This window comes from Cajanus cajan, chromosome 6 (assembly GCF_000230855.2).
Source record: "Cajanus cajan strain Asha chromosome 6, NIPB_CcT2T_4, whole genome shotgun sequence".
NCBI lineage: Eukaryota > Viridiplantae > Streptophyta > Magnoliopsida > Fabales > Fabaceae > Cajanus > Cajanus cajan.
The window spans coordinates 60,824,482-60,850,445 of NC_138522.1; the positions used below are offsets into that span (position 1 = coordinate 60,824,482).

A 25,964-nucleotide genomic window follows, 5' to 3' on the forward strand; every position below is an offset into this window, starting at 1 on the left:
TGTTCTGATGATTTTTTACTAGCATAGAGACAAAGTCTTAAGTGAAATTTTGTTGTCTGATAATTATAATGTATTATCTCCAATCTAGCATTTTTATTATAAAAATAAAATAAATTTATTAACTTTTATTAAATTACCTTATAAGTCATATTTGTTATAATTTTTAATTTTTTATTTATCAAAATTATAATAACGATACCAGAATTCACCTTATATATTTTACACAATTATAATTAGTTGATAATATATAAAAAATTCTACGTTGATTGTGCATATAAATTGTTGGAGTGATTAGTTAGATTAAGCTTATCTTTTGTAACAATACATCTTAAATTTAAATTATTAGTTCCTATATAATATCTCTCGTGAACCTCATAGTTGTTAAAAACCTCACGTGTATATTATAACAGATGTCAGATGTATCACAATCATTATGAATTCAATAAAATTGACGGCCATTATTTACATATAATAAATTTGTGACAAATGGCAAAATCTTGCTTTCTTCAATTTACTTAATTACAAATCAACCCACCTATTAAGTTCGGTGTTATTTTCAGATAAAATCCTTGTGGCAAATTATTAACAGCCTTAAAAAAATAATATTAACTCCTTCCATTTTTTAAGATTTTTTTTATATCAATAGTATATAAATCATAATTATAATTAATAGTATATCTTTTTCAATTAGTATATCTCTTTTTCCATGGTGTAAGTGTAACACAAACGACCCAGTTGTCATCCACTAAAATAAAAATGTAAATAGAGTAATTAAGAAGATGCGAACTCAAAACCCAAAAATATCTAAGACACTGTTGTTGTACAGTGACCGATGGTCGATAGATTTTCCCCCTCACCAATTCAAAACGACACTGAGAAGGACAACTGAAAGGCAAACACGTTCTATTTTATTAAAAACAGAGAACCAGAGCACTGTAAATATATATAACATTTTTTTATATATATAAAAGAAAAAGTATACCATGAATCTTGTTCCTCACGGAGTCTATATACGATGCTTACAAATGGGAATAACAACAAACAAAATCATAAAATATCAGTTCGTGACATAAATGGGGAGAATTTTTACGGCATACCAACAAATGGGGTCTTTTCTTGATGTTAACAAGCTAACAAAATACAATTTAAAAGACACTCACAGATATTTTATTTAGCCCCAAAAGATGAGACAGACAACAAAACGTGCGCTGGTGTGTGTTTCTCCATTTGCAATGTCCAGAGAATCCCCACATTTCACAATATCCCCTGTACAAATCAATAATCAGGCTATGTCTATGGCAGTGACTGGTACGTGTCCTTATAGAATTGAAGAGGCAAACAATGACCAAATACAGTTGATCATGTGCCTACAAATAAATGAATCATTTAGACAAAATCAGGGTATGCCATCTTTGGATGTGACATTGTGCAACGTTTCATGTCCATATAGGTGACATCTGGTGAAGTCTAAGTTGATCTAACACCTATTAATTAGAAAATTGAATAAAAGATAAAATATCACAATAGGGAGGAACTTGCTCGTGGAAGTTGTATCATAGGAACAAGACAATAAAAAATGAAGCAGCATAAGGAACAACGAGCAGTTGGGCGCAATAAAAGCACAACACGGAGGAAACCAACTGACCAATTTAATGGTTGTAGCTGACGAAATTTATATGCTAAAAATGACAGCGCAGTAGTGTGTTTGGCCACAAAGACCCTTTCATTCAATAAATCACAGACAAACTTGTGTCAACCACTCAACCTGTTTGAATTCCTTTAAACGTGTCACTGTTTCTTTTAAGAAATTCAGTAATTAACCACTCATCACGGTCAAGAATGTTATTGAATTCCACCTTTAGTTTGCAATGAAGCTTTTCATTTTCAAGAAGGATGCAATGCCAATAAAAAGCTTATATATGCATACATGTAGTATGTAAGAAAGAACTGAATATTACCACTTTACAATAATTCATTTTCATTTATAAAATACTCTAAACAATCCGTCTGCATTTCTCCCTTTTCTCCTATACTTGCTAGTTGCTACTGCCCTTCTTTCTACACTAAGTTAAAATTACAAAAGCTCCAAAAACTATGGCGTGGCAGTGATCACCTTTTGCACAATATATATATCATAACTACATGATTACTATGTTTCTGTACACGGGCACAGGTTCATCGAAGAAGAACAATGCCACCAAGGCACCAACTATGGATCACTCCCAACCCATCAACATCTTCCAAACTCCTTTCTCAATCTTGTTTCTTGGAACAGATAAACCCTCACCTTCATCAAGCAAGATTCTGTAAACTTCCCACTCGCGATCTCCAATCACATGTCTTCCAACTTCAGCCTGTTGAAACAATTAGTCAGAAAATTGACAAGCTGTTAATGACCATTCTCAGTTTCATTTTGCCCTATCTAATTTTGCGAACGTGGTTCTAGAAATAAGAAAAAAACTCTCAAGGCACTTATAACTTGTATCCAAACATAATCTTAGATAAAAATTAATTGCGAAATTCGAGCACACATGGAAAGTGGAAAATAAACCTTATGAAGTTACAAAGAGCGATCAGATGAGTAAGTACCGAAAAGATGCAAGGGCCAAGCATTTTGAGAGCAAGAGTGATATCATAAAAGACAAGAGGTCGTCCTTTGCCAGACAACTCCACAGGGTTTGCAACATGCAGCTCTGTATCAGGACCCCTGCTTACAATAGTTACTCTGAGAGGACGAAGGAGTTCCATCCTAAGGCGCGACGACAAAGACTTTTGCTTGCTTGGGTCCACTATCTTTTTCCCATCCGATTGCACGATGAACAAGTCGATCTCACATTTTCCTTTAGGTTTTGTAGAGAATCGCCCGTAAGAAATCTGACAAATTAGGTCTAGTTTTAGAATACTTTATAAGATGACCAAGAAAGTATAAGCATGCCATTGTTTTTGAGTTACTTGGAACAACAAAAAGGACTTCCCGTGTGGAAGGAATATGAGATTTCACAACACGATATTCACGCGCAGAAAACTTCGCATTTAATATGAAATACAAGTTTATAGGCTTATCAATTATTCCGACAGCGCTATCCAAATCATAGCAGTCTAATAAAAGCGTGATTAAAAAATATTGTATTATTCAGACCTGAAAAATACTATACCTGAATATTGTAGTCCTTCAGTGTTCTCATGATGTCATAAAGAAGACCTTTGTGGTCTTGACATACAATTTGAACAAGCGTGTGAGCAGGACTAAGCGAATTGTCCATCACAATAGAAACAGAATCAGTTGTGGAAGTCCCTCTTGGTATTGAATCAGGTGATTCCAAATCAAAGATATCTTCTGTGATTGCACTTGGAAGGAATGGAGATGCTTGAGAACAAGCAGTGATTTCCGGGCCAACCAATTCAATGTCAATGGTAACATAGGGATCTCCCAAAATAGCTGACAACTGTTCAATTGTGTCATCCTTTCTCTTCTTTGTATGTAGAAGTTCCCTGATTATATGTAAGATTAAACAGTCGGTTAGTTACTCCAGCAAAAACAGATGGAATTGTACTAAAAATAATGCACATTGCAAATCAGAAAATTAATCTCCATTCTTATAAAATGCATTTCCACATCCATAGGTTGGGGTTAAGATTTCCATGTTACCAATCAGTTTTATAGGATTGAGTTAAATTCAAACTCACATTCTAAGATCTATTTACCGATTCTTATATACTCTAATTGCTTTTAAGGTGAGGGTTTTCCCCCTTATATATTCTCTGTTTGCTGTCTTATCTCTAGTTGATATGTTATTTGGATTTTTCTCAACACACCTCTCACGGTAATGGTGCTTAAGCCCAACATCATTTGGTTTGATGTGTCTATAAATAGTGGATAGCCCTTTTTAGTGAGTTAAGTTTCTCCCGATGATAAATAAAGAAACTTCAATTGACATGAACTAGCACTTAGAAAGTACAAAATTACAGAGACAAACTTGTTCCAAAATTAAATGTTTAGAAATGTACAACCTGGTATCGGTGATGAAAAACAGATCCACTACTCTGCCATCCGGCGTAGTAGATACCTTCACTTTCTTTATGGTGAGCTCTAACTCACAAAGAACCTCGGTAACATCTGTCTCAATAATAGAAACATTGAGTGATGCTATGAAACCATGGATAATATAGTTGGGCAGATAAGTTGTAACAAATAATATAGTATCTAGAAAGCATGGAAAAATTCAAAGAATCCAAGAATAAGACAGGAAGATAGAAAGTAGAAACCCCAAAAGTGCAACAAGTAGTAATAGAAGAGTAGGATTGAAAGATTACCATGTAAAAGTCCTTGACGATCATGGCAAGAGAATTTTAAAAGGAAGACATTGGGGGGCTGAGGAGGCTGCACCTCAGAACGGTAATAGGAAATTCCAGAAGCTGAGGAACAAGAAGGGCATGCCTGAATGAGCCTCTTCTTCAACAAACTCCACCTGGTCCTCTGCTTCCCCACCACCCAGAAAACTATGTAGCACCATTTTCCGTCGGTGGAGACGTCTTCATTAAAAAAAAAAAGGAATCAGCGAAGATAGATAAAGAAAGAGGAGACTTGGCAGATGGAAATCCATATGGGGCGGTTGGCTTACCTCCTCGGACAATGCTAAGACGAAAGAAGAGAATGATGCGACACAAATCGCAACCTAGACCGGTCTTGTCGGGGCAGTTAACGGTTATGACGGTGGTTTCACCTTCTTTCTCTGCCTCTCTGATAAGCACCACATCGTCCTGTAGTATTCCCATGATGTTCTTATGATGAAGTTGCTGCTGTAACTGGAAAAAGATGAGAGAGAAACAAGAGAACGGAACTTGTTTCGTTTACTCCTTCATACTGCTAGTCACTGTTTCTTTGTCCTCTTTCGGTCTTTGTTTAGAGAAATTGGACCCAGCGACCGGCTGTTGGGAGAAGCACTGGTTTATATGACTAGTAGAAAAAACATCTCGTCAAATTACATTCCTCGCCTTCTACTCTCTTAAATTTACACTCACTCTCGAATCTAATGGAATCTTTTTATAAAATATAAAATTATAACGGATTATTAACTTTTTTTAAAAGTAAATAGTTTCATTTTTATCTGATTCGATTGTATCACTTTAACTTATTTTCTCTTAAAGAATCAAACCCATTTACAAAAGTGATTTCATTAATCATTTTTATAAAGTGATTTAGTTTAGTTTTTAGTCTAATTCGGTTCAATTTTGAATTTTTGGCACTGTTCTATTACCGGTTGTTTGAGGTACAGTAAATGGCGACTAAACATGTTTAGTAATACTTAATGCACGCACAAGAGGAGACAAGGACATGTTAGTACGCAACCATGCCTACTTCGTGTAATTGGATTCCAACGTGACATAAAGAATCAGTGTATTTAGACTTTAAAAAGTAAGGTAAAGAGGCTTTGTTGTATGCTTTTTTTTTATTTTATAAAACGTGTTTTTTTAGGAACGGGATGCAGATATTAATAAGAAATAGTACTTTATAAGTTTTGATTTTTTTCTTATCAATTATAACTATTGCAAAATTATTCATATTTGTTACCTGAATTCGTGAGTACTTCCACAGTGATGCTTTTCGTACTTCAATATCGGTGATAACACTTGCAAAGACTATTGCTTAAATTAGATGAAAGTTTAGGTTAAAATATGGCTAAAAATAAAATAATATCTAATAATCCTTAAATATTAAGATTTTGTTATTTGAATTAGAAGATATTTTATCTATTAAATAAAGGTAATATGTCTAATTACAATAATTTAAGATTTTTAAAAGATATTTATGTAAAGATATTTTTTTGCTAGTCATTAAGAATTGGATTAGAGGCCTAATATGAATGAGTAAGAAAAGTTTAGTTCAACCTAACTAAACTAGGTAGTACAATATTTTTAAAAGATTTTTATTTATTATTTTATAATTTTTAAATAAAATTATTAAATATAATATATTTTTTTACTATGTTAAGATATAATAATGACTACCAAATCTTTTCAAACCTAAATCACTTTATTTCGATGTCTACAATCTTACATTTAGAGATGACAAAATAGTAAGATGACAAAATAAGTTTTGGTCTATTGACCATCAAAAATTAGCGAGTTGGAATAGGTATCTTAACCCACATGATTTGTCTTGCCAACTAGTCTAATTTTTTTATTATTTATAATGTTAAGTTTAAACAAATCACATGAAATTTATTATTTAAGTAATTTGTAATTTGTTATGTAGTAAATATGTTATGCATTTAATTTATTATGTGTAATTTGATTTTTTTTGCAGTAAATTTGTTAGAATAATTATAATTACTATAATTATATATCTATTTTATTGTGTAACAAATTTGAGATTTTGTTGGATAATAAATTAAACTAAATCTATCATAATTTAATATTTATTTTATCATTTAGGTAGACTAATTTATTTTAATTTATCTGAGTCTTTAAATATTGAGAAATAAATATGTATAAGAGGTACCCAGAATAAATATGTAAACAATTTTTTTTTTGCAATCACTAGAGTCCAGTTCATTTTTACTTGACAGACCTAATCCATTTTTAACAAGTTGACAATAGAATAATGATAAATGAATCGAATTCATTTTGTTATGATAACATTAACCTTTATACTAATAAACTAAAAATTAATACACTACTAATACATCACTAATAATTTTAAATAATATTATTTTTATTTTTTATAATAATTATCTTAAAAATTATACTAGTAATACATAAGTTATTTCGTTAGGAGCTAAAATTAAAAAAAAATTGATTAAATTTAAAATTTTGAATGAAATCTTAAAACAAATAAGAATTTTTTAAAAAAATTTAATTTCAAAGATTGATATAAGTGGTAATTTACTCGAATTTTATTAACTTCTTAAATTTTTTGGAAAATTGAAGAGAAAAAGGGCGTGGCTTCCTGGAAGTTTCATAAAGTTGCGGAGAAGTTGGAAGAAGGAGGCATCTGTGCATGCGCAGAAAGCGTTTGAATATAAAACTATTAAAAAATGAAAATGAAAATAAAATAATACAGCCACATCACATGACGACTTACGAGTTTTTTCCGACCAAGCAAGGACGTGTTTGGTTTAATTTGGTGAAGTCTCATATGTTATTTGAATTCCATGACATAAGACTTTACGAGTGTTTGGTGTTTACATTTCGTCAAATTCAACGGTGTCAATTGAAGCCCTCCCCTCCTAATTTCCTATGTTTACACATCAACATGTGTAAAAGCTATACATAATTTCATATTTGTCTTTTTAATTAAAAATTATACTTCAATTCCTATTTGAATTAAAGGTGTAAAGAGATCCAATTAGGTCAATTTTACATTATTTTAAGTATTCATTTTAATTAAATTTAATTAGATGGATTTGAATTGAGTTTGTGAATAAGGTTGGATTAAATTGAGTCATCAAATTGAATAATTAAGAAATATATATATTTTTAAAAATTAAAACAAATAAAAATAAAAAATAAAATATTTAACTCAATTTTTAATATGTATATAATTCAAAATACAAATGACATTATATCAATCATATATAAAAAAAATTATAAATATTTCAAATAATCAAATATCATGTCATTAATGTAATAAATTTTGAATTATTCAAAAAATAAAATAAATAATTCTTTTTATTTTATTCTTTCTTCAATTTAATCAGATATTTTATTATTACAATATATGGTAAAATAATAAATTTAATATATACATAAGAGTGTATTATGAATTGTGTTGTGTGTGATAATTTTAATTTAATTTAATATATCTATTACAAGTCAGATGATTTGAACTCAACCCACAAAAATATAATTAGATTGAATATATATATATATAATAATTCTCAATATAATCATATGACCTAGTGTTGGTCAAACACACCTACACAAGCTACACACAATAGCATTGTCATTAGTAAAAGATCATGTCACTTGTTAACAACAGCTCCTTAAGTTTAACCTTGATTTATTCTCGTACAGTGTATGATTATCGTAATTCAAACCATAATGAAAACATAAGGGTAAGTTCTAATTCCAAAAATGTAAGTACAGAAAGCAATTATATAACTTATAATATCGTAGCAAACACATACATGCATGCCAACACTCTAAGTAAACATGTATCTCATTTACAACATGTTAAGCAAGAAATTCAATTATGCACATGATCACCCCACATAGATATATCATATACAAACATCTCAACTAATGTATCGTCACACATACACCTATGGAGATTTTCTAACGACATCAGTAATTTAGGTGACTCTATCCTACCAAACCAACCCAATCATTTTTGTATCCGAAGTGTAGGCTCAATCACAACAAAATGAGATATCAATCCCTCATTTGATTTATCGGATATTGTCACTCACATTAAAAAAAAATATAGTTTCATCATTGAGAATGGTACAATTGGGTATATGTGTTGACATGCATTATTAAGTCACTTGTAGAGTTAGCCCATTGACCATTCTTAAGGAACCACGCAATATTTCTAAGTACTTGGCTAAGGGTTGTAACCATTAACCTTTTACTATACTCAACCACTAACTAAAAATCTAAAGGAGACTCAACACCTCAAAACCCAATACATGAAACACACCTACTCAAGAAGCATTTTCCAACAATGGCTTACATAAGCACCATTCCAAGATTCCCTGTATGGGATTTTCAGTTTTCAAAACAATTTTCACTCCTCAAATTTTAAGTTGGCCAACATGTTTTAATATCATGCCACATTCTCAACATTTACATCTCGCCATACATGAACTATATACATCACATCCAGTCAGTGCATATCGAGATCAACAACAACATCATCCACACATGACATTTTAATACTCTCCAAACTCATAAACTATACAAATGTATAACACACAAATACTCACTATCATCCAACATCATACAAACATCTATACGTAACACATGTCATATTAAATCAATAACAATCATCATACATTATGCAATTGTCTATATATGTCATATATAATCAACATATATAGAACAATCTTCATGCATCATACAAGTTCACTAGAACAACAAAATATCACTCATAGTAATTCGCATATTAATGATTTATGGGACCTCATTGTCACAGTCCATCTGACACAGACCCATAAAAAAATTATTAAAGCATGTGAGTTCAGAATTTAGACTTTTGGAAAACCTACGATTATAGTAATTATTTTTTAGAAAATTAAAATAATTTTAATGATTAAAAGTTTAAAACCAACCGACTCTATTTCTCTAAAATTAAGAATACTTTTTTACAATTATAATGAATTAAAATATAATTTATTATATTTACTCACTGTAAACCTTTTATTTTAGTACTTGCCTATATTATTTTATGTATTTTAGTGAACTTTTTTCTAATATTTTATTCCTTATGTCATTATTTTGTACGAATTTTACATTGTTATAAAATTAACAATAGAAACAAAAAAATGTTTGTATAAGAATTAAAATATTACCTTTTAAGTACGGATATAAATTAAAACATTAGTCGAAACCTAATTTTAATTATCTTTATAAAATAAATTAAAAATAAGATATACATTGATAATATAACTATTTTACATTCTCGTCCAATTATAAATTATCATTTATGAAAAATTTAATAATAACTATTTTATAAAAAATATCTATCAAACATGACTTCTAACCTAAATTATATGTTCATTAAACTCAAATAAATTTAAGTTAAATTATATTTTTGTTTTTTTTTATTTTTATCGATCCATATTTCAATTTTGTTATCTTAAAATAAAAATATTTAACTCTATTATTTTAAAGAAGAGTGCCTGATTTAGATTTTGAAATAGTTATTATAGAGATAAAATAAAGTTAAATTATAGGTACACTAAAACTTCATATTCATATGTATCTAGTTATAGGCAAATTATTCGGTTTGTTTTTCAAATAGTTCATCTTTTTATGGTTTAGTTTTAAAATTATTCGGTCGAATTGGATTCTATTTCTTATTTTTTTTTATTTCTTTCTCTTCTATTTTTTCTTCTTCATGTTCCTGCATGCTTGATGAAAAAAATAGGTTAAAACCTTTATTTGGTCCCTTATAATATTTTTTTATTTTAATTTAGTCTTACTTTAATTTTTTATTTTAATTTAGTTCCTTAATAATTTAAATTATTACAATTTGGTACTTCCTTCTAAATGATCTAAACGGAGTTAACTGTTAGTCACGTGGATGCCACGTAAATGTATAGATAGATGCCAAATTTCTCAAATACACCTAGAACCAGAACGACCCGTTCTGAAACCAGAACGTTCCGTTCTGCATGCACATATTATATATTAATTTAAATTATTAAGAACTAAATTGAAATTAAAAATTAAAGTAAGACTAAATTAAAATAAAAAGTATTATAAGGGTCTAAATAAAAATTTTAACTAAAAAATATTTTTAAAAAACAGGAGGTGTTCAAGTAAGACAAAATGTAGACCGTGACATGTATGATTATTTTAGTATAAGAGAGAGAGAGTGTGTGGACATGTGACATGTCTCTTATAAATCAAATAAAAGCACCGCATCCAAATCCACGTCTTGATAAATAAAAAGAAAATCTCTAAATTATATTCTTTTCATTATTTATTTTTAAGATTTAATTTTATCTTTTAATTAAAAAAACAATATTATTCTTTTATTTAAATTCATATTAATGATATTAATAAAATTAAATAAAAAATAATACTAAATATTTTAAAAAAAATTAAAAAAAATTAAATTAACTATTTTAAATTAATAAAATTAGATAAAAATATTTTAAATGATTCAATTTAACCATTTAATTTTTAAATAATATTTAATATTATATTTTTATCAAATTTTGTTAAAATTATTAATGTTAATTTAGGTAAAAAGATGATATTAAATATTTTTGTTTTTTTTTTATCAAATTTAATTATTTAAAAATAATAAAATTAAATTGAATTTAAAAATAAATAGAAAATTTAAAAATCAAAATTAACAATAATAAATAAAATGACGTCATGCCTTAGCGTGGCTATGACGTCGGTGCATACTTTTTAACATTGTTTAACATTGTTGTCTATTTGAATGGCTCTTTCAAAAAATAAAAAAAGTAACATCAAAATCGTTGTTTTGGAAATTAGTCGAATCAGTGAACCAGAAATCGGTTCAGCCATTGATCTCGAAGTTAACAACAATTGTAGTGTCACAGAACTAGAACCCTTAAAAATGGGTACAACCGGTCCTATTTAAAAAAATATTTCTAATAAAATTAAAGTACATATTTAATAAAAAATCATTAATAACAATAAATTATTTTAATAAAATAATAATTTAATCATTTTAATCATTTATATTAATTTATAATATTTTAGTTTTTATAATATATTATATTAATTTAATATCTTTAATTTTAAATATTAAATTATTATTATTAATAGAGATTAGTATAATTTATTAAATTTGAAATTTAATATTATATTATATCTAGTTTATTATTATTTTTATATATATATATACAATAAATATTATAAATTTATAAATAACATTTTATTTTAATCTATAACAATAATAAATGTGATAAGTCTTTTTCATGTACATTTTATTTTTTTATAACTCCTAAATTCTAACCTACTCACATAAACTTCATTTTATAAATTTCTCTCACTTCATAAATAACTATTTTATATTTTTAATAATTATTTAATACTATGTATATTTTTATTATTTATTATTTTAAAAATAATTCATAAAAACATAAAATATATTTTGTACGTTAGTTTATATATAATAATATCATGGTATTATTATCATAAAAAAAATATCATGATATTATATTTTTAATATTATTTTATATTAATAATAATTATTATTATTTTATTGATATCAATTTAACTACACTTTAATCATAACTGAACATTAAACTTTAAATTAATGTCTAATATAGTTATTTTTAAAAAAAAATTAATGAAAATTAATCATTTTAAATTAAGTGAAATCATATTTCTTGCTCAAATTAATTAGTGAAATTATTTTAAAGTAAGTAAAATACCTTTGCCTCTTACCATACTACATTTGTTTGCAATTATCATGATTTTAGTTATTTTATAGCTTTTAATTTTATAAAATTTATAATTTTATTTTGATGTTGTTAAAATCGTAACTTAGTATTATTTTAATATTAAATAAATAATGAAATAATTAATGTTTAATTAATAATATATATACTAAATTATATTTTATCATCATTTTATCTTATTTATCAATTTTATAAGATAATATTTATTTTTACATTGTTTACTTTAAGTCGTGCCATGATTTTTGTTAAAATTTTGACATTTGGAAAATTCGAATTCTTACTCATCTCTTTAAAACGAGATAAATACAAGCTGTTTTTCTTATAAGATTTTTCTTCAAATTATTTAACGATAAATTATTCTTAAGCTTTTTTAATACTTATAATAAAATTAATAAATTTATCTTGTATAATAATTTTAGATTGAATGATAATATAAAAATTAATGTACTTTAAAATATTTTAATTAAAAATGTATAAATTTATAAAACATAATAAATATAGTTATGAAAAATTGAAAAAAAAAATAGACATTATTAAAATAAGCTGTAATTTATTATTATTATTATAATAAATTACATTTTAGTGCTCACAAATAGAAATAATTAGCATTTTAACTCATAAGACTTTAATATTTTATAAATATTTTAAGAAAATGAACATTAAGTATAAAACATGACATGTTGAAAAATTTAAATAAACCCATTGAAAGAATAAAGAAACATTTTAATTTATCAACGATATAACGCATCAATGGTTCCTTGACTTTTTGATTTTTTTTTTAATTAAACCTCTAAATAAAAAAAATTATTTGGGTCATTGATTTTTATATTTTAAAAGTTAGATCTATAAAATTAATAAAATTATCACAAATTTTTATTTTTTTTTAGCAATTTTTAAACTATCATAAACTATTTTAAAAGATTAATATTTTGTATTCGATTTAAATATTCCTCAATAATGAATAAAAAATTAACTTTTAAAGATTTTACTATAAAGAATGATTAAATAATGACCTAATTGCAATATTTTAGTTTAAGATCCGAATAAAAGTTCCTTAGAACTTCAACTGCATTAAAATTTACTTAATTATTTGCTTATTATAATTTAAAATGAAATAAAAATGTCATGCGAATGATACTAGATAAAAATAAATTAAACCTTTTGTAACATTAATTTTTATTTTAATATATTTAAAAATTAAGAATTAAACAAATAATATTAAATAAACACATTTAAAATAATTATTGTATTGATAAGGAACATTTTAGATAAAGGTCCTTTAGAATTAAAAATAATTATTTCAAGTGGAGGAGAATGGGAGTGTGAGTGTGAATGAAGACGAGAAAGCATATAAGGACAAGGCTCGGTGTTTCTTTTAAGTTTCCTCCAAACGGGGAATGGGTGCATTCTCTTTGCGCTTATCCACATTAATTTAAATGACACATTGGAATCTACTCTTAATAATAATTTAAATGATTCTATAACTTTTCCACTTCAATCATACCATTATCATATATTATGCCTCAAGTTCCTATCTAGACATCGCTTGCTTCTATCAAGACAATACATTTACAAAATTTGATGTTAGAAATATTAATTTTTTTCATCTAATTTCTTATTATAAAATAATATTTAAACAAAATCTATTTCTAAAAATAGATAATTGATATTAATATGATGAGTAAAACAATCTTAAAAATCATGTAAATAATAATCATATTTATGGTGATAGCAGATAGCCCCGAACTTTCCTAACCTGCTACGGCACATTTGTCCACTAATAAATTTATATTTTTAGTATTTATTATTACATGAGGGCCATCAACTTTCTTGGTACGCCAAACTTTAATTCCCTCCTTTCTTTTTGTCGCCAACTCATGTAACTTGTCTCTTCTTCCATGCATTTTCAGTCAAATCGTTCACCTTCACTCACTTTTATTGCAATAACCAAGGATATCATTTTTCTTATATTTTATGCTTCTCCCACCCTATTATTCTCACATTTCCACATTTTTATATTTAAACTTTGGGACCAACATGTAAATATTAAAACCCACGAGACCATCCTTTGACAATTTTCAAAACCTGTTTCGAAAGTTGAAACAAAATCCAAAGGTTATGGGAATATTAAAGAGTGAATCTTAAGAAAGAATACATGAAAATTATCATTTTATTTTAATAAATACTTTTAATTTAATTTAAACTTAAAAAATATGATTGAATTTAAATCACTTATCACTATCCTTCCCTAGTATCCTTCATTCGAGGAAGAGAGAAAATGATTTTATAACAATATACTATTAATTTTCTCCTCAAACTATTACCCCCCCCCCCCCCTTTTTATTTATTTTATTAAATATTCATTGGTTTAATCCCTAAATTGATATATTATTATCCTCTCTATTAGTTTTAAAAGATCATGTGTAACATGACAGTAAATTATATGTTCTCCGTAGCACATTTACAGTATATATGTATGATACATTAGAATAATTTTATTTGACTTTCAAAGACAATAGTCAATATATAAATCCTGAAGGCGGTGAAGATAATGCAGAATTCTAATTAAATAATTAAACATGTGTTGAAGAAATCCCAAACTGGTGTTGATGGGATGTATAGTGCAGAATAATAAATAAATAAATAAATAAATAAATAATTATATATAATATTGACTCGATGAAAGATGGATGACAGAAAATAAACAATCAAATATATGACATATGATTATTTGCGCAACTCGTAACTTGATGTTTATACAATCTTAGATTTCTTGGCAGCCAAGTAAAGAAATCAATCATAAAAACATAATTTAATTTAAATTTATTAATCGTGCACTCATAGTATTTGGGATGAGTATCATAACTGTAGGGTAACTATATCAGATGTAACCCTACATAAGAGTACTGGCAGCTGAAAAGTGAACGTTGAACATGGGCTTGAAGAAATGAATAGGAAGGCCCAACGGGCCTCACTTTCATGTCTTTCCAAAAAAAAAATGGTTTTATTTTCTTCAATAGTAGTTGGTAATAATAAAAGTTACTATTCTCATGGGGCACCAAATACAATTTTCAACCTTTTATTTTCCTATACAACTTATGTGGCAGATAAAATCAAACATACACAAAGCATGAGAATAAGATGGGGTATTTATAAATAATGGCAGTGCCGTCTTATGCCGTTTTTCACGTAAAGAGTTTACCAAAGCATAGAAATTGTACAGGAATAGTCTTTATAAACAATCAATGCATAATTCATAATTGACTTTATTATCTTCATACAGGAATAGTCTTTCATTTTCAAACTAGAAAATACTTTGGAGTTTGGAATAGAACCTTTTTGTTAACATGGATTATGTTTCTATAACAACAACAATAGAAATTGTGATAGACCACAAAATGGGATTTGAACTTAATCATACTTTTCAATTCCTGAGTGGCAGCCCTACTTGACATCCATCACATGTCAATTTTAAGTTTATGTTGTACATTCTTATCTATCTTCACCCATCTTCGAGATCAAAGAATGATAACTAAACGAAAACGAAAAAATAAAATAAAGCAAAATAATGAAAATGGCCCATGCAGGTCTCGAACCTGCGACCTTCGCGTTATTAGCACGACGCTCTAACCAACTGAGCTAATAGGCCACCGTTGATCAACTCGTAAATGATAAATAATAAAGTATTAATTTAACTGGACTAATAGGACTCATAAATTTTTCATATTCTTCATCTTCTTGCCATAATTTTTCATTCTATCCATTCCTCTTTTACTAATCGATTAATTTCTTTCCGGTGGATAATAAACAAGTGTATATCACTGAATTGCCATTTTAGAAAACAAAAATTACTCTAGGTATTTAAGATGAATTTATGTTTTAAAATATGAGAAATTCTGCAATGTTCACCTAAATTTGATAGATTTTTGGAACTATCAATTTTTAAACTAATAATAATTAGTTTTTTATTTGACTTTTTTCATGTCACGACTTTGCACTTGTATCAACTAATTGATTAGAAGCATGATGGACTTTTGAAACCGATGAACAAACAAAATAGAATTTTAACTTCTTAATTTTTGTTAGATCAAATTAATATTATAAACATTTTTTCACTTTATTTAATAGTTCTTAAAATTGTATCTCTATACTCATATTGAATAACTAATATGGCACAAGAGGGTAATTGAAATGTGTAGAGAAAAACTATGTGAATGTAAAGCGGATAACCTAATGGTGGAAGAAACTCTACCAAAATACTTTAATTTATCAAGGTAATGTTGTTTACACCCTTAAAATATTGGACCTTCTGGGTCACATTTCGGCTTTCGAACAACGCAACAGCAAACGTCTTCAACTTGTTATTCCTGCCGATGCAACGACTATTAGTATATTTTATGTCACGTTAAAGAAGACCAGATATAGGCTATGATATATGACAATAATGACTCTTGGAATCCGTTTTACATCTTGTTTAGGTCGCTTGGATTGTCATTGTGTTTTTAGCATTAAAGAGCCAGAGGTACACGAGCATTTCGGAAGCACCTCCAAAATAGCATGAGACAAAGGACCAACATAGGGAGGGAGTTATGATTTTGATGACATTATTACCAAAGATAAAGTAGTCAAGGATTATATGTGGCTTTGAAGATTGTTTTGCTGTCACATTGAACACAAGCAAAATTTCATAGCATATCAAAGGCTAAAAATGTTGGCCCCATGACGCCTCAACCTTGAGATTCACTGATATGGCTATTGCACATATCCATTTCCATTTTAGCAAGCTTGTTAGAGACAATTTTGAGTTTCAGGGAAATCCCAAGTCTCCAAAATGCTAGTCTTCCCTAGGACTATCCCATGAAACTAGTCAAAGCAGAACCTCAACCATATTTGATCAAATTGTGTTATGTAATACATACGGAAAGATCAGAAAGAAAAAAAGAGTACCTTTGTTATTCTAGGCGGTCTCCATCGAAGGATTTCTTACAACATTATTAAGTGATGGCCAAAACAGAAACACAGTATTTAGTTTATCTATGACATCTTGGGTTTTACCTAGATATAATGATGGAATCATAGTGGTCATCCTACTGCTTTAGACATTTTGTATACAAATGTGTGCATATATAAGATAGACGATATGCCTCCGTGATTCCATCCAACCACAAAGACGTCTTTGACCAAGGCTCTCACTCTCCTTTGCAAGGAATGTTAGTGCAGCGGCAAACAGGTCTACCAGAAGCTTCCCACCCATTGAAGCCACGTTCCAAGACCATAATGTTCTTTATCCCAGTATCTTCCTTGTTCTCCTCAAGATAATTGACGAGCCTCCTAGCACAAGTTGGGCCACGAACCTGCAAAATAGTTTATGCCACTTTCAGTTTAGAGAGACAATTTCTGGTATTATAGAAAAAGTGTGTAGGAAGACACATGTCCCCATAATCAGTAGAAACTAGTTTCTGACATGTCAAGTTGAGTTTTTTAAGGTTTTGAGATATAACATTCCATTGTATCTTGGAACCAACTCAAATGCAGAATTTGAATCATAACATAAGTTGAATATCAAATGTGTCAGGCATTGATATCACTACGACACCAATCAACTAACCACATTCTGAAAAGACACTAGCAATGGAAAGACAAAAAACAATTCAAGTCAGTCAGTGTATGCGTATAAGAAGCTGATCAATCAATCATGCAGAATTTGGACTTCTAAATGACAAGATCATCCTAGAAAAGGAAAATGAATCTGATACAGAATAATAAATGTCACACTTTGCCAACACCAAATCACCAGTTGAAGATGATAAAAACAGTCAAAAGACAATATCAACAAACTTCATTCCTTATTTCTCTTTCCTACGAAAAAAACTGAGTTTTTATTCCCTCAAAGACTCGAACAACTGCAGTTGCCTTTCCTCATTATTGGCTTTCTTTTAGCCAACTCCCTTTCCTATTGTTAAACTCTTCCTTTGCATCAAACAAGCAACACAGTTAGGAACCAACCATCAAAAAGAAAAGAACAGAAGATTGACGCCAACCAAAGAATTGCAAGAAGGAAGAAAAGAGTGTCATTCACTATCAACAACTCTTTCAAAGAACCAGAGCCCAGGGCTCCTTCAGAGATTATCTCTCTGCCTTACAACAATTTTTCTCCCCCTCTTCTCTTTACAGCTTACCTATTTGTTTGGTCAGCCAGCCCTCAACAATTCCCACTGGCTACTAGTAACAATTGCCAGCTCATCATAACTGACTAACTCTCTTATCTTTCTTCTTTCTCCTGTAATACACTTGACATATTCTCAGACTATCCTTCCTATAATCAATTAACTGTTCCATATCTATATGGTGGCCCCTAACAATCTCTCTCTCTGTGTTTGACTACAACAAACAAGCAAATTTCGTTATAAACTTGAAATTGAAAAGATAACTAAAAGTCTATCGGTTTGATTGGATAAAATTCTTCAGAAACACTTAATAGGAAGAAAAATTAAAAATAGTTTCAACATAAGCTAAAACTATTTTATTAAATTAATTAAAAATAAGATTTTGAAGAAGCTAATAATGAAAAACTTGTACCAATTAGTTTACCCATATTTACGGACACAACGGAACAGATACATACCTGGCAAAGAAAAGTCCAAAATGAACAAGAATACCTCTCACTAGAATGAGATTCTCACAACAGAAATTAACATATTTGTGATTTGTGCCTAATTGCCTATACTCCACTCCCTCCTAAGGTTTTTGGCTATGATAGATGCAATAGAATATGGTGGTAAATGAAAAAGAAAATGAGATTCCTAAAAAAGTAGATCGGGGTTGAGAGAGTGGAAATAATGGGAACCTGACTTAGAGCGCAGTGGAAGACGAGAGTGTCTTTGCCTTTAACTGCTTGAATGAGATTTGAGATGTTATCGGAGAAAGAGTCGCTTGCGTAATGAAGAGAGCCGGATATGTGGCCGTCGTAACTCCTCTCATCGTCCCTTGAGAACACACAAACACTAATTAGCATTCAACAACGTCCATTATCGAAAGATGAACTCTAAACTCTAAACTCTAAACTCTCAAGTCTTACCTGACATCAACGATGGCGATGCTTGGATGGCATCTGAGAGAGAGAAGCTGCGACCCAGTAATGTACGATACACTACGAGCCATCAAATCGTATCTGCTCTCAACTCTTCTCATTTTTAATTTAACTGCACCTCCATCCCCTAATTATTTCCCTTTTTCAATTTAACTCGCTTCATTAAATCCAAATAAATTATTGAGATGCAACGCACAAAATTGTGTCCAGAGGAATTTTTCTTGCGTTGGAATCCATATAAAAAAAAATTAAAAAAAAAAACTTATTCATTGTTTGGCATGGTTTATAAATCATAAAATTTAGTTTATATTATTTCTTAATTGTTTAATAAAATCCGTCATTGTAATTTTTTTTATTCATAATTTTGTATAATTTTTAATGAATAAAAAAATATCAAAAAGAGTGCATCAATGCTCTACGTTAAATGGCCCAAACAAATTCGTGTTGACGCATTCTACAATGCAACTTCTTCGTTGTGTTCGATTGTTCAGAAAAAAAAAAATTAAGCGAAAAATAAAGGAGAGAGAAAAACAAATAAAAAAATAAAGTGAATATAAGATTTTTTTATTTGAAAAAAAATTAAGAAAAATAATATTATAGAATTGTTTCATTTGAATAATAAAAAAAAAAAAAGATGATACCGATTATAATTGGCAATAAATATAATTTCACCTTTTAGTAAAATTATATGTTCATTCAAAACGTGTTGTTTATTCAAATAAACAACATATCTATTTAAATAAAATCACTTTTGAAATATAATTTTATTCAAATAAACATTTTATTTAGAAATATTTTTTATTTGAATAAATAACTTATTTATTTGAATAAAATCACTTTTTATAACTTTCCAATGACATTGTTTCGATTAACATGTTGTTTATAATTAATTTTAATTATTAATTATAAGTAGCAATCGGTGCTTTCATGAAAAATAAACTTTTTTAAAAAAATGGGTAATTATCGGTATTTAAAAACCCGGATCGGACCGGTTGAACCAGGAACCGGTAGTCCAGCTGGTCCGAATCTTAAGTTGGATCGATCATGTATTCGACCCGCTTTAAACTGGATTGAACCAGTCAATTTTTTTGTTCGACCAGTGAACCGGTGGGTCAAACCAGTTCAACCCCAAAATTTTTTTAAAAAAAGTTTTTTAAAGGACCACAAACCACAAAAATAACAATGAGAATTAAATTTGTTAATGGAAGAGTAAAGAGTCTTATTAAGCATAAGAATAACTACTCATTCTAATATATTTGTCTATAATATATGCAACTTAAATAATTTTTATAATATATTATTAATTCTAAATTATATATTTAATAATATAATATCTATGTAGATATTATATATATTGTTTTGTAATATAAATTGTAAGCATATTATATATATTTTTAATTTATATTATTATACAATTTAATATGTAATTTTTTTATGTATTTCTTTATATAAAATAAAAATAAAGATAATTTTAAATAAGATGAAAACTGAAATTTAAAATAAGATATGAATTTATTGAAATTTATAAGTATAAAATATATTTAATATAAATATTTTTATAAAAAAATTAATAAAAATCAAGTCATGCAGTTCAATTAATGACCCACCGGTTCAACCTTTGACCCACTGACCTAGTACCCTAACTGGTTTGATGACCGGTCCGATTTTTAAAACTATGGTAATTATACTTCTTTATTAGTTTTTATTTTGTATATAAATTATTTTCTTATTTTATTCTTAGATATGTATCAGTAAAAAAAAAAGGTTACAAATATAAAGACATAATTGTCTTTGAAAAAGTGAACATAAGAGGAGCATATTAATGATAAACAACCATTTTTAGTATATAATTATCTTTGAAATTAATATTAATATAATATTAATGTACAACATAAACATAATTTAATAAAGTCTAACTAAAATAAATAATAAAATGTATAAAATAGGTTCATACTCACAATGCAAGCGTAAAGTTTAATTTGGTACTTAACCACATAATAAAAACATAAACACAATCATATAAATGGAGATACATAAAAGACACTTAGATTATAATTAAGTTACTCAAACATTTTGTACAAGTATAAACTTCCAAGTGTTGTAATCCTTTAATCCAATTCTTCAAACCTTGTGTCAATTTTTGCATTCAAAGCTTGAACTATGACTTCTAAATTTTCTAATCCATCTTGTAAGCCTTGAATGTCAACATAAATACAATGTAAAATATCATTATCTTGGGAAGACTTTGGCTCATGATAGACATCTTAATTTTGATTGTTACCTTCATCTTCATCATCTTTTTCAATATGTCATTGCTCATCATTATATTACCACACTCCATTAACATTATTCATATTCAATTTGTTTAGGGTACGTTGATTAAAATAATTAGTCGAGGTAGGTATAATCTCAATGTCTCCAACCATATCCATGCCATGAATTTTTAGTATTTTTTAAATAAATATAACATATAGAAGGTACATATCACTTTTTTCTTTGCATTTCTTCGTATGTTGACATATGTAATAAGGTCAATTGATTGCAAAATTTTGTTTCATAACGCATAAAAGAATTATGTCATCACTAGTAAATAATACATAATTACCTTGTTAGGGTACTAATGTATGAACCAAAATATAATATAACAATCTATCATCTACTACTAAACTAGTTGCGCTTCTTAAGTTTAATCCTTAGGTTCTTAACCTTGTCATTCCAGCTAATGCAATGTTGCGGTCATAATTCTCACATTGACAATTGTTAACCAATCAAGTGGCCTCCCTCGAACCTTGACATTTTGAATTTCTAAGCACTATATGTTAACACTAGAGATGGTAAAATTGTCACAGAAAACCTTGACTAAATTAGGAAAGTATGATCCTCTAAGTGAAACAAAGATTTCAAGCACCTGATATTACAAATAGTGTTGAAATTGAAATCCTCTACTTAAAAAAAATCAATTTGGTTTCACATATGCTTTTCCATAAAAATCATCAATATATGTATTCATTTGTTCTTTAGTGACAAAATATCTTCCATAATCGAGTGTTTTATGTGGAAAAAAATATCTTCCATAATCAAGATATGTTGTGTTTGTGATCTATATTCATATTGAAACAACTCATGAAAACTTCTAGGATATCAATCAAAAGATTATGTAAGACATAACATGCAATTACTATATTTGTCATACTTTCAAATGAATATTGAGGTTTGGTGCCACTTGCTATAATTGAAATATTTTTATAAAAAAAATAGTGTTCTATCTATTACACTTATGAGTGAAGAATGATGAAGGTTAAATAATTATTTAGGATTTTGAGGGTCATGAACAAAATAATCCTTCAAGTGATAACGAACACCTCTATATGGTGTTATAATATGGTGTTTAAGCATGAAACTCGCATCCTTAAGATAATATTTGCCTACAAATAAAATACAATTTAACAACTATATAATAGGTATAAAAATTGAATTCAACACCATATACCATGGACAATAAGCTAACCTTCAAGTATTATTAATGGATCTTCCTTACTTAATGCATCTTCTAATATCCTTGAGTAAGATGTTGGTTAGGGGTGTTTATGAATCGGTTTTTTGAAAAATTAAAATCGAACAAAAACGAACCGTTTTATAAAAATAGATCGGTTAACTGATCTATTTTTTTATAAAGTGGATCGATTTGATTTTTTTAAAATATGGATTAAATTTTTTGAAATTGGATCAGTTTAATACAGTATAGTTATCTATTTTTTACTTATATATGAATCAAATTTTTTTTAAAACTAAATCAAATTAAACCGATCTATTTTATAAAAATAAATCAAATAACTGAACTGATTTTATAAAATAGATCGATTTAAATTTTTTATCAAAATGAATCAAATTTGTTTAATATGGATAGAATCAATTATGAATGAGTTTGGATTAATTTAGATTAGTGAACATCACATACTAATATATTTAACATATATTATATCTTAAAAATAAAAAAACAAAACTGGGCTATACGGGGTTCAAGAAACGAGTTGGTCCTCGTCACCCCTTCCTTCCTCGGAATTTGTTTCCTCTTCACATTTAAACGATCGCCCTTCGGCTGTCGCTTTTAGGTTTGGGGCTACTCTCTTCACTCTGCCTCTCTTTCTTCTTCCGTCACCCACTGCAATGGCGTCTCCGTTTGAGCCACACCACTACGACCTTTCCGACACTGAAGCCGCACACCTCCTTGCAGCCACAGCAGGTGAAATCTCAAGCGACGAAGGAATCGTCGAAGACGACGAAGAACCCTACATCACCGATGTGCCATCTCCCACGGCTTCTCACGACGCGCCTCATACTCCTGATCCATCCGACGAAGCAATCGTCATGCCCGATGAATCGCCCAATTGCGCCGCAGAGGGAAAGAAACGCCGCAGAACCGAAGAAGGCCAGTCTTCTGGTTCCGATGACAACGCGTGGAACCGCACTGAGATTGATGGTCTCGTTTGCCCTATCTGCATGGATGTTTGGACCAATAAGGGCGAACACCACATTTGGTACAACCGCAAACCCCTTACCCTAAATTGCATTCTCTCTATAATTGTTCTTTAATTCCATATGTTTATTGTTAAATTGCTGTTGAGTATGTGTGAACAATGTGGTGATTTGTTTTAATTTTTTGAGTTCAGCTGTCTTCCTTGTGGACACATATATGGCATGTCTTGCATCAAAAGATGGCTTCAACGTAGGGCAGGTTCTGCCAATGTAAGGGAACTCAGTGCTTTTGGTTGATAATGTACTTTCCCAAATTTATGTATTGAACCATAAAAATATCCCTCATATTTATCTTTTGCGTGTTCTTCCTCGCTCTAGTGCCCTCAATGTAATAGGAAATGTTCGATGAAGGATGTGAGAAAATTATATGCCTCTCGAGTTGTGGCTGTTGATGAAGAATCTCATAAGGTTGGTTCAGTTTTATCTGCATATTATATGTGAAAGAGTAAAATACATATACACCTTTTACTTTTTCTTCTCCTACACTTATTAATTGTTTGAAAAACATTACTCTCGTACTCTTTAGACACACTAACTCCTTAATTGTTTGAAAAATATTACACTGATACTCCATATCATCAGTGGTCAGTAGGATGAAGATTGAATTTTAATGTTTACTTTTTTAGTATTTTAATTACTTTAGGCTTTAACTTTAGATGATATAAAGCTTTAAGCACCTTGTACTCTTGACTTTTTATTCATGTTTTGTTTAGGTGCTATGAACTTTTATTATTGAAAATGATTAATGCATGAATTGAGTTTTTTTTTCTTCTGTGTGTTTAGCTTATATATATTATTAATTATTTTATATATATAAATATCTATTAGAATAGCGGTCATTTCACTGTCCTGCTATCCCACTTTTGGAGACCGCCGTGCTGTTATCCGGGATCAACAACTATGATTACTCCTTAAACATTACATTAACAGCTTAATTGTTTAAAAACATTACGTTGTGACCTTACAGGGAGGTACTATAAAAGGGTTCTTGTCTCTCACAAACTTGGGTGTATGTAATTTACTCTATGTGAAAACCGAAAGACATTTTTAACAAAAGAGTTTGCCTGATTACACCTTTTCTGTTGGCAGAGAATTCGGTTACTTGAGGCCAAGTGTATTGCCCTTGAAAGTAAGGTAAGGATGCCATTGTATTAAATATGCTATCTTTTCTTCCTGGCTCGGCTTTGTGTGGGCTTTCTGGAATGAGGCTATATTGCTGTTATTCTTGGTTAAAACATTGTATTAAATATGTTCTTAGGACACTGATTGGCAAAAGAAAGAAGCTGGATGGCAGAAGAGTGAAGCTGCCTTGCATCTTCAAGTTCAGAAGCTTACAGAGGCATCTCTTAAGGTATCTCTTACTCTTAAGGTATCTCTCACACATTGTAGTCGTCATCATTATTATTATTATATAGATTATAGATGATAGAAAGCTTTGTTGGTAAGTATGTCCTCTAAGCATGTCATCTGGCAGGATATTGCTGACAGTAAGAAGCAAGGACAGGTTTACAACACTGCAGATTTATTTGCGAACGTGTGGCGTGGCATGTCTTCTCTGTCTGAGTCTCAAAATCAAATTCCTTCAGCGGGCTCTGTCACACTTGAGGAGAGGATCACTAGAACTGAGCAGAGGATTGCTATCTTGGAGCAACAGATACAGGCCGTGATACTATGGACTGGAGCAACATATGCAGGCCGTGATGCTGCGAATTGAAGCTTTGGAGCAAAGCTCGTGCTCCACTGCACATTCATATTTGTTATGGACGAAAGATTGATGCCTCAGTTGAGAGATACTTTTGTTCATGTTTTTATATATAGATTTTTTGGAATAAACAATCAATTTAGTCCCTAAATTATTACCCTCTCTTAAATGGTCAATTCTTGAAGTATTGAAATTATATTAGCAATTCTTAAAAGTGTTAGAATCATGTTACATTACCTCTAAAGTATTGAAAATTCCTTCAAATTATTTCCTCGATGTTATTAAATTATATTAACTTAGAAGACTAGATGAATTTTTAATACAGTATGGATTATTTATATAATTTTATTACTTGTATTTGGATGAATATACTTGTATATTGATGATAATTTTTAGCTATTTCTATTTTATTATTCATGTTATGTTTTATATGGTTTTATAATTTATATATTTATGTTTTGAAAATTGCAAAAATTTATGTTTATAATCATCTCTGGCTATGATTCGCCGAGCCCATTTATGATTGGCT

The 25,964-nt window shown here is 28.9% G+C and overlaps 3 protein-coding genes and 1 non-coding gene across 5 annotated transcripts; 1 reads left to right on the forward strand and 3 right to left on the reverse strand.

Annotated features, from left to right (window-relative positions):
* Positions 1–1,899: 1,899 nt before the first annotated feature.
* On the reverse strand, positions 1,900–4,941 carry LOC109796870 (ACT domain-containing protein ACR10). Its single transcript, XM_020356702.2, has 6 exons — positions 4,623–4,941; positions 4,315–4,533; positions 4,012–4,117; positions 3,156–3,492; positions 2,590–2,874; positions 1,900–2,354 (listed from the first exon to the last, which is right to left on the reverse strand). The coding sequence occupies exons 1-6, from the start codon at positions 4,774–4,776 to the stop codon at positions 2,217–2,219; spliced, it is 1,239 nt and encodes a 412-aa protein (XP_020212291.1). The 5' UTR covers positions 4,777–4,941; the 3' UTR covers positions 1,900–2,216.
* A 10,741-nt stretch (positions 4,942–15,682) lies between these two features.
* Positions 15,683–15,756, reverse strand: TRNAI-AAU (transfer RNA isoleucine (anticodon AAU)). Its single transcript has one exon. It is a non-coding gene; the product is annotated as a tRNA-Ile (tRNA).
* Positions 15,757–17,033: 1,277 nt separating this feature from the next.
* CDC25 (Rhodanese/Cell cycle control phosphatase superfamily protein) lies at positions 17,034–19,345 on the reverse strand. Its single transcript, XM_020356739.3, has 3 exons — positions 19,186–19,345; positions 18,955–19,093; positions 17,034–17,461 (listed from the first exon to the last, which is right to left on the reverse strand). Exons 1-3 carry the CDS (start codon positions 19,296–19,298, stop codon positions 17,297–17,299), a joined length of 417 nt encoding a protein of 138 aa, XP_020212328.2. The 5' UTR covers positions 19,299–19,345; the 3' UTR covers positions 17,034–17,296.
* A 3,848-nt stretch (positions 19,346–23,193) lies between these two features.
* Positions 23,194–25,845, forward strand: LOC109797290 (uncharacterized). 2 transcript variants are annotated; one of them, XM_020357276.3, is made up of 6 exons: positions 23,194–23,735; positions 23,868–23,943; positions 24,052–24,141; positions 24,823–24,867; positions 24,992–25,084; positions 25,208–25,845. In XM_020357276.3, the coding sequence occupies exons 1-6, from the start codon at positions 23,365–23,367 to the stop codon at positions 25,445–25,447; spliced, it is 915 nt and encodes a 304-aa protein (XP_020212865.1). In that variant the 5' UTR covers positions 23,194–23,364; the 3' UTR covers positions 25,448–25,845. The 2 variants fall into 2 exon arrangements, with proteins under 2 accessions (XP_020212865.1, XP_020212863.1); XM_020357274.3 differs by having other exon boundaries at positions 23,195–23,735; positions 24,992–25,102.
* The last annotated feature ends 119 nt before the right edge of the window (positions 25,846–25,964 follow it).

Bases quoted from the DNA above. Each gene is read 5' to 3' on its own strand.
- CDC25 (XM_020356739.3), bottom strand. From the start codon at position 19,298: ATGAGAAGAGTTGAGAGCAGATACGATTTGATGGCTCGTAGTGTATCG. The intron at 19,094-19,185 runs GTAAGACTTGAG...TGTGTTCTCAAG, and splicing joins ATCGCCATCGTTGATGTCAG to GGACGATGAGAGGAGTTACG. The intron at 17,462-18,954 runs GTTCCCATTATT...ACTATTTTGCAG, and splicing joins TCCACTGCGCTCTAAGTCAG to GTTCGTGGCCCAACTTGTGC.
- LOC109797290 (XM_020357274.3), top strand. From the start codon at position 23,365: ATGGCGTCTCCGTTTGAGCCACACCACTACGACCTTTCCGACACTGAA. The intron at 23,736-23,867 runs GTACAACCGCAA...TTTTGAGTTCAG, and splicing joins AAGGGCGAACACCACATTTG to CTGTCTTCCTTGTGGACACA. The intron at 25,103-25,207 runs GTATCTCTCACA...GTCATCTGGCAG, and splicing joins AGGTATCTCTTACTCTTAAG to GATATTGCTGACAGTAAGAA.
- LOC109796870 (XM_020356702.2), bottom strand. From the start codon at position 4,776: ATGGGAATACTACAGGACGATGTGGTGCTTATCAGAGAGGCAGAGAAA. The intron at 4,118-4,314 runs GTAATCTTTCAA...TTATTGAGACAG, and splicing joins TCGTCAAGGACTTTTACATG to ATGTTACCGAGGTTCTTTGT. The intron at 2,875-3,155 runs GTATAGTATTTT...CTAATTTGTCAG, and splicing joins TGAAGGACTACAATATTCAG to ATTTCTTACGGGCGATTCTC.